General features: G+C 29.6%; 1 protein-coding gene across 1 annotated transcript in view; it reads right to left on the bottom strand.

The window, feature by feature from the left end:
• Nucleotides 1–352: 352 nt before the first annotated feature.
• The window catches only part of pds5 (cohesin associated factor B pds5), a 184463-nt gene continuing 166238 nt past the window's right edge, over nt 353–18577 (bottom strand). The window contains exons 21-24 of the mRNA XM_075353663.1: nt 17572–17745; nt 13498–13632; nt 7661–7711; nt 353–1306 (exon numbers count right to left, since the gene is read on the bottom strand). Coding sequence (XP_075209778.1) covers nt 1238–1306; nt 7661–7711; nt 13498–13632; nt 17572–17745 — 429 coding nt within the window. The 3' untranslated portion in view covers nt 353–1237. The remainder of the gene's footprint in view (nt 1307–7660; nt 7712–13497; nt 13633–17571; nt 17746–18577) is intronic.

The following is an 18577-nucleotide window of genomic DNA, read 5'->3' as shown; positions in this document are numbered from 1 at the left end:
TTCATAAAAATATTAACTTTTTTCAAAGAGTCAACAGTTGAAAAGTTTTTTCAAAACTTAGCCAACTATAAAAAAATTTGTTATTATTACAGTTGTAATCTCTGTCACTCTGTTACTAGTTCAAAAAAAGAGAAGAGGCTAGAGGGTAAGATAAATGAATTCTCCTCTTCTCAGACCATCAGTCAGTGGCTGACGTAAGCAATAATTGATGCAACTGTAATTTTGTAGTTGATTTTCTCCAGCCATAAGATTGTTATTTATCCCTCATTAAATATACCTTAAATATATATACCTTATCGACAATACAGTAATGAATTATTATTAATCACACTAAATAAAAAGAACACAATACTACAGTGTATAATTATTTTATTTTAATGAATTATTAGCCAATGCACACCTTTACATCGGAACCCTAAACAGTATGCTTGACAAATACATTACAGACTCCCCCCATCCGTATAATGTATACATAACAAACAAAACGAACGAAGTGAAATTATGAAAATAATACCACAATTACATCATTGTACTATAAGTTACAATTCATTACAAAAAATATAAAATAAATATTACACAGACAGTAATCAGGTAAGAGGTGAAGTTAATAAAAGACCAGTACAAAAAGGTTCATGCCAATTGATTTATGTAAAAGTGTCAGAAATAGAAAATTACTGTAATTACAGATACTTTCCACCTCTGCTAATGTATTTATTTTTATTTTTTTGTTTGCATATCGATTAATTTATATAATTAAAAATTATATTTAATGCATATATGCATCCGAAAAAAGACAAATGTAACAGACTGAGATAGAATAAAATGATAAATGAACTCTTCATCAACAGAATGACAACTTAAGACCAACCGTAAGTCTTACCACTATATACAAACAAAAATAAAATAAAAAATAACGCAACTGAACACATTCAGTGCAAATTAACAAAAAGTTAAAAAACGAACTAAGTAAATAAAGAAATAAGAAATAAATATAATAACAAAATATCATAAAATAATAATAATTATATTATTATTATTACTGTTTTTATTATCATTGATGAATGAACAAATAAATTCATGTCCATAATTCACTGTCTATATGACTCAGCACACAAATACACAAACTGAGCATACATTTTGTAAAACAGCAGACTACTACTGCAGCTGATGTGATGGTTGCCAGCAAATAAATTATTAGGTGGTCCCAGATTTTAAAAACAACTCCACTTAAGCTGTTTCAATCTGTTACCATTTTTTCCACATTTCGACCTCGTTTTGCTTGGGGCTCTCCACCGTCTCCATCAGACTGTAATCATAAAAAAAATCAGGATTAATCACACAACCTAATAACTAAACAACACCCTCAGTCAGAAACATTTTTTATAAGTACATATACATAGAATTTCTGGAAACTCTAAGTTTATGGGGTTTTATTCAGAGTGATTCACATAGTGTAGTGTTACTGGCGCTTTCTGAACTCATTCTACTAGTGAAAATAATGAAAAAAGTAAATGGATAGTGAAAATTTTCACCCTAATTCCTGGGCAAAGCGTGAAATAAAACCATACTGAAATTCTAGGAACACAAATCAAAGATAAATTTCATGGTTTCTTATGATTTTTGACCTGACAAATCGAATAAAATAGGTCCCAGAACCATATCACCAATATTAAATAGAAAAGATTATTGTCTAGAAACATGCTTTTTTTTTCAATTGTAATACTAAAACTCTGTTAAATGACTAATAAATGCATAAAATTTATTATCAAAACTTAAAAAATTTAATTCTGAGAAAACTAATGTAAAATAGCTCAATAAAAACAAATACAAGTTTAAGATATTTGATTTTATTACTAACATTTATCATATGAAAACTTAAATGTTATCTACTATAGAAAATGAAGTTAAGATAATACAATTAATAGTGTTAAAAAAATAAAAATTTAATTGATACATTTAATACAGTCTAATACAGTAACTTTTTTTTTAAATCTTTCCTCCATCAACCATTAAGTTTAGCCCTTAATTTGGATTCCTAAAATTTCAGTATAGTTTTATTTATTCTTGGCTCAGGAATCAGGGTGAAAAATCTTTCGCTAGCCATTAACTAGTTAACAAAGCATTTCCAAACCTGTGTTTACGTGAACTTTTTTCATTTTTGCCAGTAGAATGAGCTCAGAAAGCACTGGTAATTTCAAATAATCTGAAAATTAATGTTTAAAATTTGAGTTAGACAATCATTAAGCAAGTGAGTTCAATATACTCCCCATAATATCACATACCCACTTTTTAAGTTGGCTAGGTTTGGCAGATTCAATAGTCTTTTCTTCATCAACGTGATGATCAACCAATCCCTGGTGTATTATTTTTAGGAAATAGAAACAATTTCATATAGTCCTTTGCCAAACAGAATATTCAATGAACCAGTATTAATAAAAAGTTCTAAATTAAATTAAAATTTACCAAAAAAAAATTAATCACTGAACTAGGGAAAAGTGCTTTTAGGCATAATTACAAGATACATTTTATTAAAATATAAAAATTACATTCATTTTGAAATCTTAAAAGTTATATACCATTTTTAAGTAAAAAGGTTATCAAAAAAAGGCTTAAGTTATAATTATACATTATAGCACATTTTTATAAAGATAAGTAACATCTAATTTCGTCCAACGTCCGACAACCATGCCAAACACTAATATGTATTTTACCATAGACAATTAAAAAAAAAAGTAGTGTCCGTAAGCGGACACACATCATGAACAAGAAAATATTAATATATACTGAGTGATCATTTGAAAAGTTACCACATTTATTATTCAACAGCTGTCAATCCCATCGTATTTCTGTTTGCAGGCATTTATACCACTCTTGGGAACCTTTTTAAAATAATTTTCAGAGGGTGGAACCCACACTCTTCGCTACACTTACCCCAACTCAAAAATTTTAAATAGCAATGATAACATTTAATTACATTAATTAACAACCCGAAAAAAATAATTATTTTGTGAAAAGAAAATTAAAATCCACCCATCCCTTCACACGGTAAGTGCAAAAACCATTTGGGGTAGTCAAAATTTCAGTCCAACAAAAATAACCATAAAATTACGTAACATTACTTCTTAAACTATTTGAAATAATCATAATCTGTGAATTAAAATTATTAAAGTTATTTTTTAAATTACCAACACAAAATTTCACCCATTTAGTTTTCTAAATTTTCAAGGGTTGAAAATTTATTTTTCTTAAATGAGACAATTTAACTTGTAGCACCTCGTTGGATGGCCCTATGAATGATAAGTAATTAGGTACAAATGAAATAAAATCTGGTTCACTGGTATTGAAGTTATGATTAAAAATGTGTTTTTTAAAAATTATGTTGTGATACAGTGTTACTGAGCCAAAGCACTAGGTCTGAAATTATCCGTTCTTAAAAATTAGGGTTTTAGGTTTCTCCAGCATTGAAAAAACATACCAGTAAACACAGCCATATAACATCAGTTAAACATACAAAAAACCAATAATAAGGTACCTGCTTCTTTGCTGGCAACATATTGAAAAATTGATTACCTTGTTATAACAGGTTATAATTTTCTGCCACGTATTGAGATTTTAGTCTCTATGGTAAATTTTTGCACACTGTTTTCTGTCATACTGTATGTAATTAGTGGCAAAAAGTATTTATTGTATTTATTTCATCATCATGTTTTACTTAAATTGTTGTGTTCTTTAGTTAAAATTGGCATTTGGTTTGGGTTATATTGTTCTACCATTTGGCCTTTCATTTCTTGTCTTTAGTAAATTATCTTGCTAAAATGACTTACAATCTGGAGGAAACAACTGAAGTAATTTTTACATACGGAGAACAAAATAAATGTGCTACATGAACTGCCCAGGCCTTTAATGCACGGCATCCAAATAAAACTGTTTCTCACTCTTACACTGTAAAACTTGTTAAAAAAATCCAAGAAATGGGATCTGTCATGAATAAGAAACGTGCAGAGCAAAAGGTTTTAGGCGAATTAACTTTGGCTGAAATCTTGAGAAATGTAGCAAATCCTGGAGCTCAATTTTTAAAATATCCTGTGAAAATGGGGTTTCTTATGGTTCTGTTTTCACTACAATAAAATTGAATATCTTTTCTGTATAAAATTCAACTGTATCAAGAAATAAACGAGGATGATGCGGACAGAAGGATTGAATTCTAAAAAGAAATGATCCAATTAATAGATGCCAATCCAATGTTTATGAAAAATTACTGTTTTTCTGACGAATTCACCCTCTTTCTAAATGGCTTTGTTAATAAACATAACTGCTGATACTGGAGCGATGTAAATACGTTCTGTAAACTGATGTATGCAACTGTAAATTTATATTTTTAATGTTGGAAATGCACAGTATCCTTAAAAAATAAATGTGAAGGCCAGCATTTACAATAACATAATCAGTCCAGTATTTATTGATGGAAATTTGACAGGTGAAACATATTTGCAGTTGCAGGATGAAAAGTAAGCAAGCACCCACTAATAGTGCATGCCTTAGAAAATCAGTTAGATGACAATAGAAAAATGTTACTTGACAAAGACATGCTATGCTTTACTTTCAGCAGGATGGAGCACCCGCTCACTGTTATTCACACTTCCAGTTCGACAATGGTTGAACCGAATGTTTCCTACATTGGGAAGGAATGTTTCCTACATTGCATTGGGAAGGTAGAAGAGGAACAGTTGAGTGGCCAGCAAAATCTGCTGGATCTTACACTACTGCACCTTTTTTTGTGGGGGCATTTAAAATCAATAATTTATTAAAAAAAATTTGTCCTAACATACAAGAGTTGAAAAATAAAATTATAAGGGCATGAAGCAATATAACTACAGAAACTGTAAGATATGAATTTCAACAAATATTATTACCATTATTAGGAACATATGTCAACAAAATTCTAACACATGAGAATACTTTGCCAATGGGATTTCTTTGTCGGCTCTTATGACTGAAATTTATTTACAGGATTTTGAAAATAAAATAGTTTATGGTATTACTCGTACACACAAAGTTCATTTATGGGTTCGATATGTTGATGATATTTTGGTAACATTTGAACCTGTTACAAATGATAAGCATCTTATAATTTTGAAAAAACTTAATTCATATCATGATAGTTTAAAATTTACATTTGAAACAGATAAATGCAGAAAATTACGTTTTTTTGATGTCGACAAGGAAATTAATAAAAATAACAAAATTATAACATCCATTTATAGAAAACCAACAAGTAAAATAACAATTAATAGGAGAACAAATCATCCTCAGTTACGCAAAATTAATTTATTTGCAAATATGTTGAATAGAGTGACACAGAATAACAGGGAAAAATTAGATACAGAAACAAATATTATAAAACGTATTTCAGTAAAAAATGGATATAGTACCTCATTAATTGATAATATTTATAAAAAAAGAAAAATTAAAATTTAGTAATATAACATTGAAATCTATAAATAATACATGTGACAGTGACAGTATCTATATAAAATACTTCTATACAGATAATATTATTGAAAATTTTATTAATGTTTACAATGATGAAAAATATAAACCAAACACAAATAAATATAAAGCCAAACACAATCATATAACAAAACATTTAAAATTCCATAATGATAATTATCATTCTATTAACTCGTGTGGGGGTGTATAACAAAACATGTAATGATTGTAGTAAAATTTATATTGGAAAAAATTTTTAATAATATCCTACATCTAAATGTTTGTAATTTTTTATCAGCTTACTAACCAAAAAAACATAGTATTCATTTTTTGTTGCTTAAAAAACCACCAACAACCTCTTTGAAAGACTTCCACGCAGCTAGTTCGCATTTGCTAAGTTATCATGAAACGTTGAGTCCTTTACCAGTTTCTTGATTTGTAGACCAATAAATATACTCTCCTTCAGCTTAACATTACTAAATTTGGGAAAACTTGTTTTTAAACTATTAAATCCTGTTCCATCTTTGTCTAATGCCTTTACAAGATTTTTCTTGAGTCTGAGTTTTATTTCAAGTGGCGGCTGTACAATTTGACCACTCTCAATTAATAATAAATGCTTTAGATTTTTTTTCACCAACCACAAAGTTCTGCCTCAATGGCCAGTTCTTTACTTGGTAATAACTGTTTGTATCATGACTATCCCAAAGACAAAGAAAACAACAATATTTTGTAAGCCCACTTTGTATTTTACTGCTTCTATTACTGATGCCATAGTTTCATACGTTACTTTCATATCAAATGTATGGGCTAATGGAATGGATGACTGTTAAAAAACATTATGCAATAAAACCACTTTCACAACAACTTTAGAAGGGTCAATAAAAAGATGTCATTCTTTAGAAATTTTCTAAATTCCAAGCTCTTTCATCAGACCATCAACATCAGTACAAACGTAAAATGAATTTTTCACAGTAAAATAAGTTGAACAAGTTTTATTCGTGTTCTAAACGTAGTAACTTCTATTTATTGCGCTAAAAGATTCCACTGTTACAGTCTAGACCCCAAAAGTTCAGCTTGCTACTTTGATACTTTAAATCGCGAACTAAACCATTAAGTTCATGCGGTTGAATTAAATGAGATTTCTCATCAGATACAGGAAGAAATTCTTCAACACCCTCTAAATCATCTGCCTCATCTTCAGATTGTTCTTCTAGCAATGTCGGATTTGATGATACAGGTACAAGTACCTCCTTTCTGGCTTTAGAGATGAGGATACATCTGCATTTTCTATGGACTTTCTATTTTTTAATGAAAATTCAAATATTTTATCATACAAAAATAGCAGTCTGTGAAATGGACCTTACGTTCATGACAAACCATCAGTACAGCAAACAAGATAGCGCGTCGTTTCCCCTTCAACCATTCAGTTACAGTTACTAAGCATAATACGCAAATAACATGAAGTACCCAGATTTTTATCTTGATCCCCATTTTTATCAAAACTGAAATATCTGTTTTTATCAATTCAGAAATAATCTTACTTTGAGATTTATGCATAAATTTACTACAGACATACCAAAAATCATCTGGATGATTTGAACATTCACAAATTTTTGCATTTTGTAGCAAATAAAACAGAGAAAAATCACTTCTGTATTATAAAGAATTGATGAAAATATAGCAAAACACAACAATTACTCTGTGAAACACAACACACAGTATAGACAACTGAAGATAGACTGAATAAGATTTTAAGCTTGGTAGTAAGCAACAAGAGATGTTTGTATGATATCATACAGACATGTTTGTACGTGTCTACTTCTCAAGATACAGGATACATATTTATTTTTTTCTTTATTAAGCATGTATGCTTACTGCTGAAAACTAAAAATACAGAAACCATTCTAAATTGTAACCACTAGTTGATTAAAATGAGTTTACTATAAAAATTTTTTATAAATTTACGACTTACATAAAAGTTTAACACAATTTCATAATATATTTGAAATCAGCACCCAAATTACAGTGAGAAAAGTTGTGAACGTGTTAGATACAAATTCTGTGTTGACTAATATTATCAATGAAGAACTTATGTTATAATTTTTTTATCAACAATTTAAAAAAAACCATTAAATATTTATTTTACTTTCATAAAACAACAGCTACTTACATCATCTTCCATACCAGGGAGCTGTATTTTAGTTTCTGAGGCAGCAGCAGGCTAAAACAATAATTTGTAAATTAACACAATACCAAAAGAGCAATCATCAAATGATAAATGAACTAATTGCAATAGAAGTAATTTATATAATTATACATGTAATACAATGTATAATTATCTGTTTCCTAACTGCCCTATAAAAGCCACCAATAAAATAAATAGCAAGGATTTCATACCTCTAAAAGTGTCAGTTTCTTTCAAAAATGATTATTTAGTTAAAACCCAGAAAATATAATGAGAAAAGATTAAACAACAGAGAAAACACAAAACAGTCCAAATACCTCCAAATGAGGGCTTCAAAGCCTCCTCTAGGTAGCAAGCAAACAAACAATTGTTCACAATCTCTCAGAACAAACGATCTAAGACCATTATGAAAGCAACATACTAATGTTCAACAGTTTGATTCTGTTCAACTCAAATATTTGCACCAATAAACCACCTTTCCTTAAGAGCCATCTGAGTAAAGATTTTTAATAACTAACATTTCAGTACATTTGAGTATTGTTCAAAAAAAAGGCTGCAATAGGAGAGATGTTACAGTGGCATGTTAAAAGGTAACTACCACCCCTTGTATAATAAAACAAGTGTATTTTAATTTTCTGTGGGAGTAGCTTGTTCCAAGTATAAAGTTTTACAGTATTACTATAATTATTAGTATATAAATTCTTATTGTTATCCAATAAACCCTTTGTGAAATGTATTAAAAATGAATATTCAATTTATAATTTGAGTCAATAGCATTTTCATTAATAATCAGAAAATTAGATTATTATTATTTGCAGTATCACTAAATTCACACAACATAAATGAAATTTTTTTTTCTAAAGGTTGGTTTATTTGCATATGAATAGAAATAAAAGAACTTAATGAAAATGCTACTTAATATGACTCACTCAAAGATAAAACCCATATACAAATTTTGATTTATTCTGTACTATAATAGACTAATTATCAGAACATCAATATAAACAATAATAATATAGAAATATGGTTAATAAATATTTAATAAAGAGTAAAAATAATAGATTTTACCACAAATTTAATCATGTTCTTCAAAAATCCTAATAATAAAGCTATTAAAGTAACATAAAAATGTTGATTATTCAACAGTTAATAATAAAACAAAAGTTTTAATTACTTTTTGGTAGATGTAGCTAAAATTGTCACAATCACATAAAAAATTGTTAAAAGAATTTATTTTATATTAATGCAAAACTTAGCATTAATAAATAAAAGTAATAAACCATACATCCATGAAACTAAACCATAATTTAATATTGTGATTGACTAATTTATAATAAAAATTGGATACAAAACCACCCAGTTTGTGACCATTTTACATTCACACACAACACACAAATATATAAATACATATATAAACTGAACTACATACAAACAATAATTTATTAACAATTATTTACCACTGTATCAATTAGACTGCTTTTAACTTCCGAAGGCGGCTTGTAAAAAAAATAACACAATTCCTTTGAAATATGTTAAACAATATATATAAAAATGCAGGATAATTAAGAAACATGAAAGTACGGCATTTATAATATTTCAAATGGCAGTAACAAGATAATAAAGTTCTCTACTAAAATTTCTCTTTCTTATCCAACCCACAAGTTTAACTGATCAAACCTTAAAACAAAAACTTAATATACAGAATTTTAACTGCAAAATAATTTTCAAAAATACTATCTTTTTCTAATATAAAATTAAAATCAGGCATTTAGTAACAATAAAAATAATTGAAGAATTTCTATAACTGTTTTCTTCTAAAGAAATTAAAATTACATTAATTTTAAGTTAATTTATTTCTTGTTGCAATTGATTACGATTTTGATTATCTGATCGATTAATTTCCATAAAATAAAAAGTAAAATAATTATATTTAAACATGCATAAAGTACTAGTAGGCAACCAACAAGATACCACTGACCAATTCAACTGTATTATATTTAATGAGCCAAATTATTTTTAAGTATTTTTTAAATTTAAATTTATTAACAACAAAATACTTAAGGGAATAATGTAATAAATAAGGAAATAATAAAATACTACTGAAGAAATCTAGTATGTACCATTATTTAGGCTTCAATACTCAAAACAGTTACCAAACACAAAGAATTCCAATGAAATAAATCATTTGATTTATACATTAAAACGTTAACGTAACATATTAAATTCTGCCAAGTAACTGATGCTGAGTCAAATGTCTGTGAAGTTTTATACCACAGTTATTTGAGCTCAGGCAGCTGGGTTAGTTACATTGTACCGTAGTCACTAAAAAAGGTTTCTTCAATGCTACTGTTAAAGTAGTCTGTGAACACTTCTCTCACAATTTAAACTTACTTTTTTCAAAGTGTCATTTCATCCTCATTGTTTCTATATTTCTTGCAATTACTTAAAGTTTATCTTTGTTTCCTTCATTCAAAAAACAGTAATAACAAAGTTGTAATACTTTCCTGGCATTGGTTAATTAATCTAATGTAGTGGAAAAATAATGATTACATAAAAAAGATTTCTTTTTTTGGGATGGGGTAATTTATGATGAAGTTTTATTGTAAAATTATCATTATACATTTAAATAAACAAAAAAGAGTTTAAAAGATTAAAAAGAAAAAAAACAGTATTTTTTGTTACCCCAACACCAAAATCATCATCAAAGAAAATCTTTTGATTTTTCAATGTTTACTATATTAGAAACTAAAAACCCATTCCAATGAAAAATGTACAACCAATAAAAAGTTACCTAAGATTACGTTTTTGGAGGTGAGGGATGAAATTTTATTGTACGAGGATCACTGAAATACAAACCGGATTTTTGCCATGCAAACTGTGGTAGAGCAGTGAATGTGGTGGGGCACTGCAGAAGTTACTTGGATATGCATGGAGAGGAGTTACCAGCCAGCTGTCCCCATATGACATTCCCACATCAATAGCAGAATATCTGTGTGCCTGTCTGAGGTACTATCTATCATCTGTTGCATAACGAATTATAATCTGATTTCTCACCAATGAAGCTGTCACATCCTCTGAAATTTTGATTCAACTCCAGACATAATTAGGAGATGCTACCCTGTCAAAAACTCAAGTGTTTGATTGGGCCAAAAAATTCTGAAATAGCTGTGATGCAGTGGAGAACAAAAGTCACAAATATCATTTGTAGACCAGAGTCAATGACGGCAACATTCAGGCTGTTCATGACTTTGCGGAAGGTGATTACCACATAAACATAGCTGAAATTTCATCAGAGGTGAGCATAAGTGCTAGGAATGTGCTTACAATGACATCAGACACTCTTGGACGCAGCAAAGTGTTGGCAAGGTGGGTTCCGTATCTTTTCATTGAGGCACAGAAAAATGTCCGGAAAGACATCTGTCATCAGCTTCTGAATCTTCAAGAAGGAGAGGCATTTTTTGGATCATATTGTGTCCTAAGATGAACATGTAGTGGTGGACATGGGTCCACCACTACAACCTGGAATGCAGGAGAACAAGTATGGAGAGATGGAAAAGTGAGAAGGGAACACCAATCAAGGCTAAGAATGCTTGTCTGCTGGAAAAGTTCTGTGAACTGTGTTTTGGGACTCAAAAGGTGTGCTGGTGATTGATTTCATATATGAATGAAGGAGAGTAAATATGGTATACTACTGCCAGTTGTTGGATAACATCACGGCTGCTTATCGCAACAAACAATGTCAGCAACCAATTCGCAACATCCTCTTTCTCCACAATGCATGAGGCGCATATAGCAGCTCACTCACAATAAAACTGGTTAAAATTCATTATACATCTCTTAAACATCCTCTGTAAAGTTCAGACTAGACACTGTGTGATTTTCACATGTTTGGTTTGCTGAAAGAAGCTTTAGAAGGAGGAAAATTAATAGATGAACAGTCGAGCATTATGTGGGCAACTGGTTGTTGGGGCAACCATCTTGTTTTTTTGATGAGGAGATAAGGAAGCTACCTATCCTGTGGAGAAAATGTATTTCTGTTGAAGGAAACTATGTAGAAATATACAGTAATTTATTTATAATTTTACCTTATAACAATAAAGCTATATAAATAAATTCCGGTTTATATTTTAATAACTTTCGTAATATTATTATCAAAAGTTTATTACTTAATAATATTAAGTTTGAATAAACCAAAAAGTTTTAGAAACTCAAAAATCAATATTTTTAAACTTTGATCAGCTCCCCCACCACCAATACATCTCCAAAAATATTCTTTTGGGCCATTTGTACAACTACTATGTTTAGCAGATGTGAAAAACATTAAGTTAAAAAAGATACCTTTTTTTGATTTTTGGGGAAGGTGAGAATGTGAGGGCAAATTTCTTTTTAAAATGGTAAGATAAACATGTACACTTGTACAAGCTTAATATAAAATGAGGTTAAGTTTGCAAAATTTCAAGAAGATTGATCCCAAAAAACTATCACCCACTCTTGGAGATACTGGGAGAATTTTTTTACCAATAAATCGCTGCCCGAATACATGAGTCTCTGTGCCAAATTTCATCAAACTCTGTTTATCCAGTCAAAAATTATTAGGCTTAAAACACACCAACACATGTAAATACATACATATGAACATTACTCCCCACTATTTTTGTTTTTTGGGGTCTCTGGATCATGAAATGTAGAGAAATGACCCATTACTCATACTCCATTTTTTGACTGATTACCACACTTTCCTTCTTGCAGCATAGCTCAAGGTAAAAATATAAAAATATTATAATATAAATATAAAATATTATTTTGATATCTTGATCAGATGATATCCTAAAAAAATAAACCTAATAAATAATAGCGATAACACTGTATATGGTATAGTTGGAAGACAAGTCTAGTATTAATTTTTTTTTGCCATATTTATTATTTTCTTAATAAAAATTTTGCTTCAAACAAATAAAGTTATTATATAAATTACAATATGATTTGGAGATAAATTGTGAAAAAGATAGTTTATGACAGATGACAGGTGACAGGTGACAGGTGATGTGTTAAAAGATTTATACAAGCTTTTTAAGGACATATGGCTCAGGCCTGGTGAATGCAATTGTTTACCCGTGCCATGCTGAACATGTTAATAACCAAAATAATTTTCTTTGCCTCCTGCTTATTTTTATGTACACCATAATCAAAACTGTGGTAAAAATTATGTTACTATTAAACTAAACACAAATAAATAAACAAAACTTTCCACAGTATATTTTTGATAAATAAGTTTCATAGAATGACAATATCCCAAGAACAACATATTTGCCATAACAATTTTATCTTTGTAAAAAACAAATAATGATATTCTTTTGCAGCTTTTACTATATCTGAAAAGCCCAAACACAGTAATTAACTTCTGCTTTCTTTTTTAGTAAATGAAGTACGGTAATTTTGATGAAATCTGATATAATAGCAACCAGAAAGTAAAATTTTCTGTAAATTTGTTTTGGATGTTAAAAGAGACTAAAAAACAGGATAAACAGAAGATCACCTTTGTGTAAAGATACATCATACTGTTCATAAATTACAACTACATTCATTTACTACCACATACAATCAATTTTATGTTTAACTATTTAATAAAAACTTATTGAGGTTCATTCTTATCAATTACACTGCAAAAAGCACATGAGCTTTTAATAAAAAATTATACACATGAAAAACATTTACAAATCAAATTAAAAAAATGCTATAGCAAAAAGCATAAAAAAATGTCATTTTGTTGATATGTAATGAATATAGAAAATACAATCACTACTTAATAATCTTTTTCTTACCTTAGCATCAGTCTCATTAGGGCCAACTCCTCCTTGTGGTGCAGCTGGTTTACGACCACGAGGTCTGCGACCTGCAGCTGTTGCGTTTGTATTCATTGCAGTGTTAGCAAGTCCCAATCCTTTCTTTTGTACATTCTGTAATACACAAATAAAAAATACAAATCTCAAATCTGTATAAAATTTCTACAATCTGTTTGAAGAAATTTTTAATTCCAATTTTAATATAAATACAGACATAGTTAAGCAAATGTAAACTGTAATAATTATTATACAAGGCTTTTAAATCTTCTTTCTCAAAATTAAGTATTTATGTTTTCACCTATTTTCAGAAAGATATATTTTGTATTTTGGAAATAAATTTGAATCATTTTTTCTGATCTAGAAATCAGTACGGCGGGTTCTTATTCTTTGTAGATCAGCTTCTAGAAGCCACCATGATGTTTTCTGGATTAGCTGGTCTCAGGTTCTACTCTCAAGACATTTATTTTTATCATTTCATCTATCTCATCTCCTCATTAATGTGTGTATACAATGTCTCTGAGGTCATAATAAAATAAAACTTACTGCTCATACATAGGTGAAGTCTCAGGAACAAAAAGATCAAATTAGTTGAAATTTTGACATTACAGCTGATAAGAAATATCCTAAAATTAAAATAGCTGGAATAAAAAAAGTAGTTTTTCTTATCTTTTCTAATAACTATATACTGTTCATTTACATAAATGTCAATACACATATGAATAAATATAAAACCTCAAAATATAATAACTGAACTTATGCCTGACATTTGTAAGTATATGTTAACAAAGTAAAGGAACCCTTAAATAACTATTAAACATAAAAAGATGAAATTTAACCAAATTCTTTTCTTCTACCTTGAAATAATATATTTTTTAGTTTGACTACCACTTGGTTTATACAGAGGTCACTTTTGATTTTATCTTTTTTACATAAAAATGTTTGTTTTGTAATGCTGTTTAAAATTATACATCCTACCCTTTCCACTAAAACGTTTGTCTTTCATGGGGAAGAGTGGTAGTCTCAAATCATAATATAGTTCATTTCAAGGTAGAAGCATTTGTTAAATTTCATTTTTCTTTAATTGTTAAAAAGTTATTTAAAGGTTCTCCCATTTTTATTAAGTTTATATATAAAAAAAAAAAAAACATAAAAATAAAAAATTGTTTAAGTTATCGATTATCAGTGCTGTAAAACTTATGAGCTTTACAGCATTTATAACCTTTAATACAGAATTATAAAGGTACAATATTTATGAATATACCAACACCACCTAGGTATTTCAAATAAACTTAATAGCAGATATGACTGAAAAAACAGCAATATAAAATTACTTAAATTTCTCATATATAAAAGATGAAAAAATAATTTGAATTGTCTAGTACTGCTGGACTCAAATAAGTGTCATACTTAGAAGAAAGAAATTAACAAAACAATTTCAATTATATATTAGTAAAACTGTTTTAGCTAGGTATGAAGGAAACTTGAACATTCGAAATTATCAACTACTTTCAATTCAGAGGTGTTTAATACCATTAAAGAAAGAGAATAACTAATACTTTTGTTGAAACTATGTATCTTTTTTTTAATAAAAATTATCCATTATAGCCCTATTAAGGTTTTGACATTATGAAGTTCTCAATATAAAAAGAAGAAAAAATTATGGAAGATAATATGAGGGTAGGGTGAAAGGTTCTCAGCCAGGATAAGAAAATAACATTTTTATGTACATTTTGATTAATTTTTAACATAGTCATCATTAAGGTCTATACATTTAGCCCAGCATTCCACAAGAGCGCTTATGCCAGTTCGGTACATCGATTTATTCCAACTCCTTAAAATAGCCATATATGAATGCAATACATCATTATTATCATTAAAATCTTTTCTTCCTTCCAACCCATTTTTTAAGTTAGGAAACAAGTGATAGTCACTGACAGCCAGATCAGGTGACTATGAAGGGTGTTGGAGCAACCATAATTTGTTGATTTTTGCCATTGTAATGATTTAAGTGTGAACTGAAGCATTGTCTCGAAAAAGCACATTTTTTGCCAAGTGTGGTCGTTTATCTTAACTTTAACACTGAGATGCTGGAATAGGGTTGCATAATATTCACTATTTATGGTTTCACACTTTTTAAGACGGTCAATGAAAATTATTCCATGTGCATCCCAAAAAACAGTTGCCATAACTTTGTTAAAGAATAATGTCATTTTTGCTTTTATTGGATGGAACAGGTTGGCCTTTTTCAACCCATTCTTTTGACTGCTGTTTTATTTTGGGAAAGCAGTGATTGATCCAAATCTCATCAACGGTCACAAATCTACATAAAAACTCCTCTAGATTGCGCTGAAAGAGCTTGAGACAATCATGTGAAATGTTTCTTTGGCACTGTTTTTGGTTGGGTGTGAAAAAACGCAGCAACCATCTATCTGGTACACAGTTTGTTCATGCCCAAATGTTCTGCAATATATTTTTGTGCACCCGTTCTGTTGACACGCCTACAGACTCTGCTAACTCGTTCACTGTCATTTGTCAATCTGCCAAAATGATTTTATGCCTCTTTTCTATCATTTATGGTGTAGTCACTTCAGAAGGGCATCCACTGTGTGGTTCATCGCTAGTACATGTTCGACCCATTTTAAACTCTGCAGCCCAGCGTTTAACTGTTGTCTCCCAATGTCTTGTAACAAGCTCTTCTTTAATTTTGTTTGCACTTAAGCCTTTGCACAAATTTCCAGTTTGTAGCTACTGGAAACTTTTATAGTAAATTAATGAACAAAGCAATCGTATGAACTCTGTCGAGGAACTAAGCATACTAACTGGAAGCTTAATCTGGATGAGGCCTGGAACACCCTAACATTATAAAGGTTAATATTATACAGTAAGAAATTTAAAATCAAATTATTCATGATTTCAACTGCACTTGTTATATCCTGTTAAAGCCCATCAGGGCTAGGAACAGGGGGGTGTTGTGGCGACTGGAAGTGTCACAAGGCACATGCCTCCCCCTACAGGGTTGGGATGCACTCGTTAAACCTCCATTAAAGCCCATCAGGGGGCTAGGAATGGTGGGGGGTGGCTACCGGAATCGTCACAAGGCAGGTGTCTTCCCCTATGGGGAGTTGGGATGCACTCATTACATTAAGCATGGAAAATATACATGTATGAATACTAAAACACCTTCCTGTAATGCGAGTGCAATATTTCACAACATAACAAGACCTATAAAATAAAACAACTCATTTAATTATTTCAATATACTAGCAGATAATCATCCTCCTTTTATAACAATATAAACTAGTAAAATTGCTATTAAAACAATTAATAATAATACTTCTATAAACCAAAATAAATTACATAATATCACTAAATGTGAAAACTGGGCTTACGTATAAATATGCAGAATTCAAATGACGCTATTGATATATTAATATGCAAAATAAAGGAATTAATTTACAAAATTTAAACTTAATACAAAAGTAATGATTGTAAAAAAATTGAACAATTTAATTATAAGTAAACTGAATTCAGATGTAATAAGGCAAAATTTGTTCAATAAAACAAAAAGGTATCCACAGAATCTTAATTTAAATAATGGCTCAAACAATTACTCAGAGATATCAAAATATAAATAGATTTAGCTAAAAAATTACATAAAAAAAAGAAACTGATAAAAAACACAATAACAAAAGATGGATGATCTTTTGTTCAAGAAATATGTAAAGGACTCCTAACACAGCAATAACATAAAATAGTAAAAAAAAAATTATTTTTCTTATGATATACGAACCAAAGGAGCATTTTTAGCTGAACACACTTATGTTTATCAGCCACAGAATAGATGTAAATGACAAAGAAGCAGAGAAAATGTAAAATATAGCAGTAAAATTAAAAAAAATATTGTTTTATAATCAACCAATTCAAAAATAAAAAATGTATATGTGGACTGTGTGTATATGAATATTTATAAATAAATAAATATATATATATATAAAACAATTGAATACTTTTAAACTACTTCTGCTGAAAAAATTCAATAACAGTTTTTTATACCTGATGTTGAAGTTCAGGTGGCAGATAAAGCTTAGTATTCATGAAATTTTGACACTCAGGCCTTTTGAAATACATTGCTGGAATCCTAGGTTCTGCTGGGTAATCCTTAAGTTCAAAGTTAACCGTTTTTGAAAGGACAATTCCCATTGCCAAATCACACAATGCCCAAAGTTTCTGAAAAATTCATAACAATAAATATTATAGAAAAATGTTGAATAGGATGTAGAAGAAAAATTCATTTTTTTTATATAGAAGGAAACAATGAGAGTAAACAGGTTGAGATGTAATGTTGTAGGATGAGATGTAAAGCAAGTAACCATACAGAACTGAAACATCATTCCAGGTGTCTGAAGAAGAATGCCATTGTTTCAAGAACACAGGTTTTTTTGGGTTTTTTTTGCAGCACTCTATAGTGTTTTATGCGTTATCTTGAAGCACCAATAATTAAGTTCTACTTTACACATTCTCTGTCAGATAGCAGCTACTTTATACTGTTGTGACAGGCCAAGCTGTTATAAGAGTGGGCTTCAGTAAGAGAAAGCACCTAGTGCATGCTTTGAATTGGTGCAGCCACCAACAGAAACTTATACCAAGCACTTGATGCTTGGTACATACACCATATGTATGTTCACAGAAACAAATTCAGTCACTGTTGTACAAAGAAATTATGTGCAGGTCTATTGAAGAAATGCTCTGAGCGTCAAAAGCATATGTTACATGGTGTGAAGATTTTTTTGGAAACCTGAACTGTTTTGAAAGGATACTCACTAGGTAGACCTGACACATAACTCAACTGCCGAAAACACAAACAGAATTCAACTGTCTTTCCAGTGTCCGAAACATTCAGTTTGTAGTGTTAGTCATCAAGTAAACATTCCTAAAAGCATTGTTCATGATGTTCATAAGCGATTGAAACTTCATGCTTATAAACTGCAGCTAATGAAATCAAACCTATTAATAAGTTCAGAGAGTTCGGTTTTGCAATGACAATGTTATAATTCATTTT

This window comes from Lycorma delicatula, chromosome 1, assembly GCF_047948215.1.
Source record: "Lycorma delicatula isolate Av1 chromosome 1, ASM4794821v1, whole genome shotgun sequence".
NCBI classification, from domain to species: Eukaryota; Metazoa; Arthropoda; class Insecta; order Hemiptera; family Fulgoridae; genus Lycorma; species Lycorma delicatula.
Note: the sequence above shows the minus strand (reverse complement) of the source record. Positions and strands in the feature narration are given on the sequence as shown.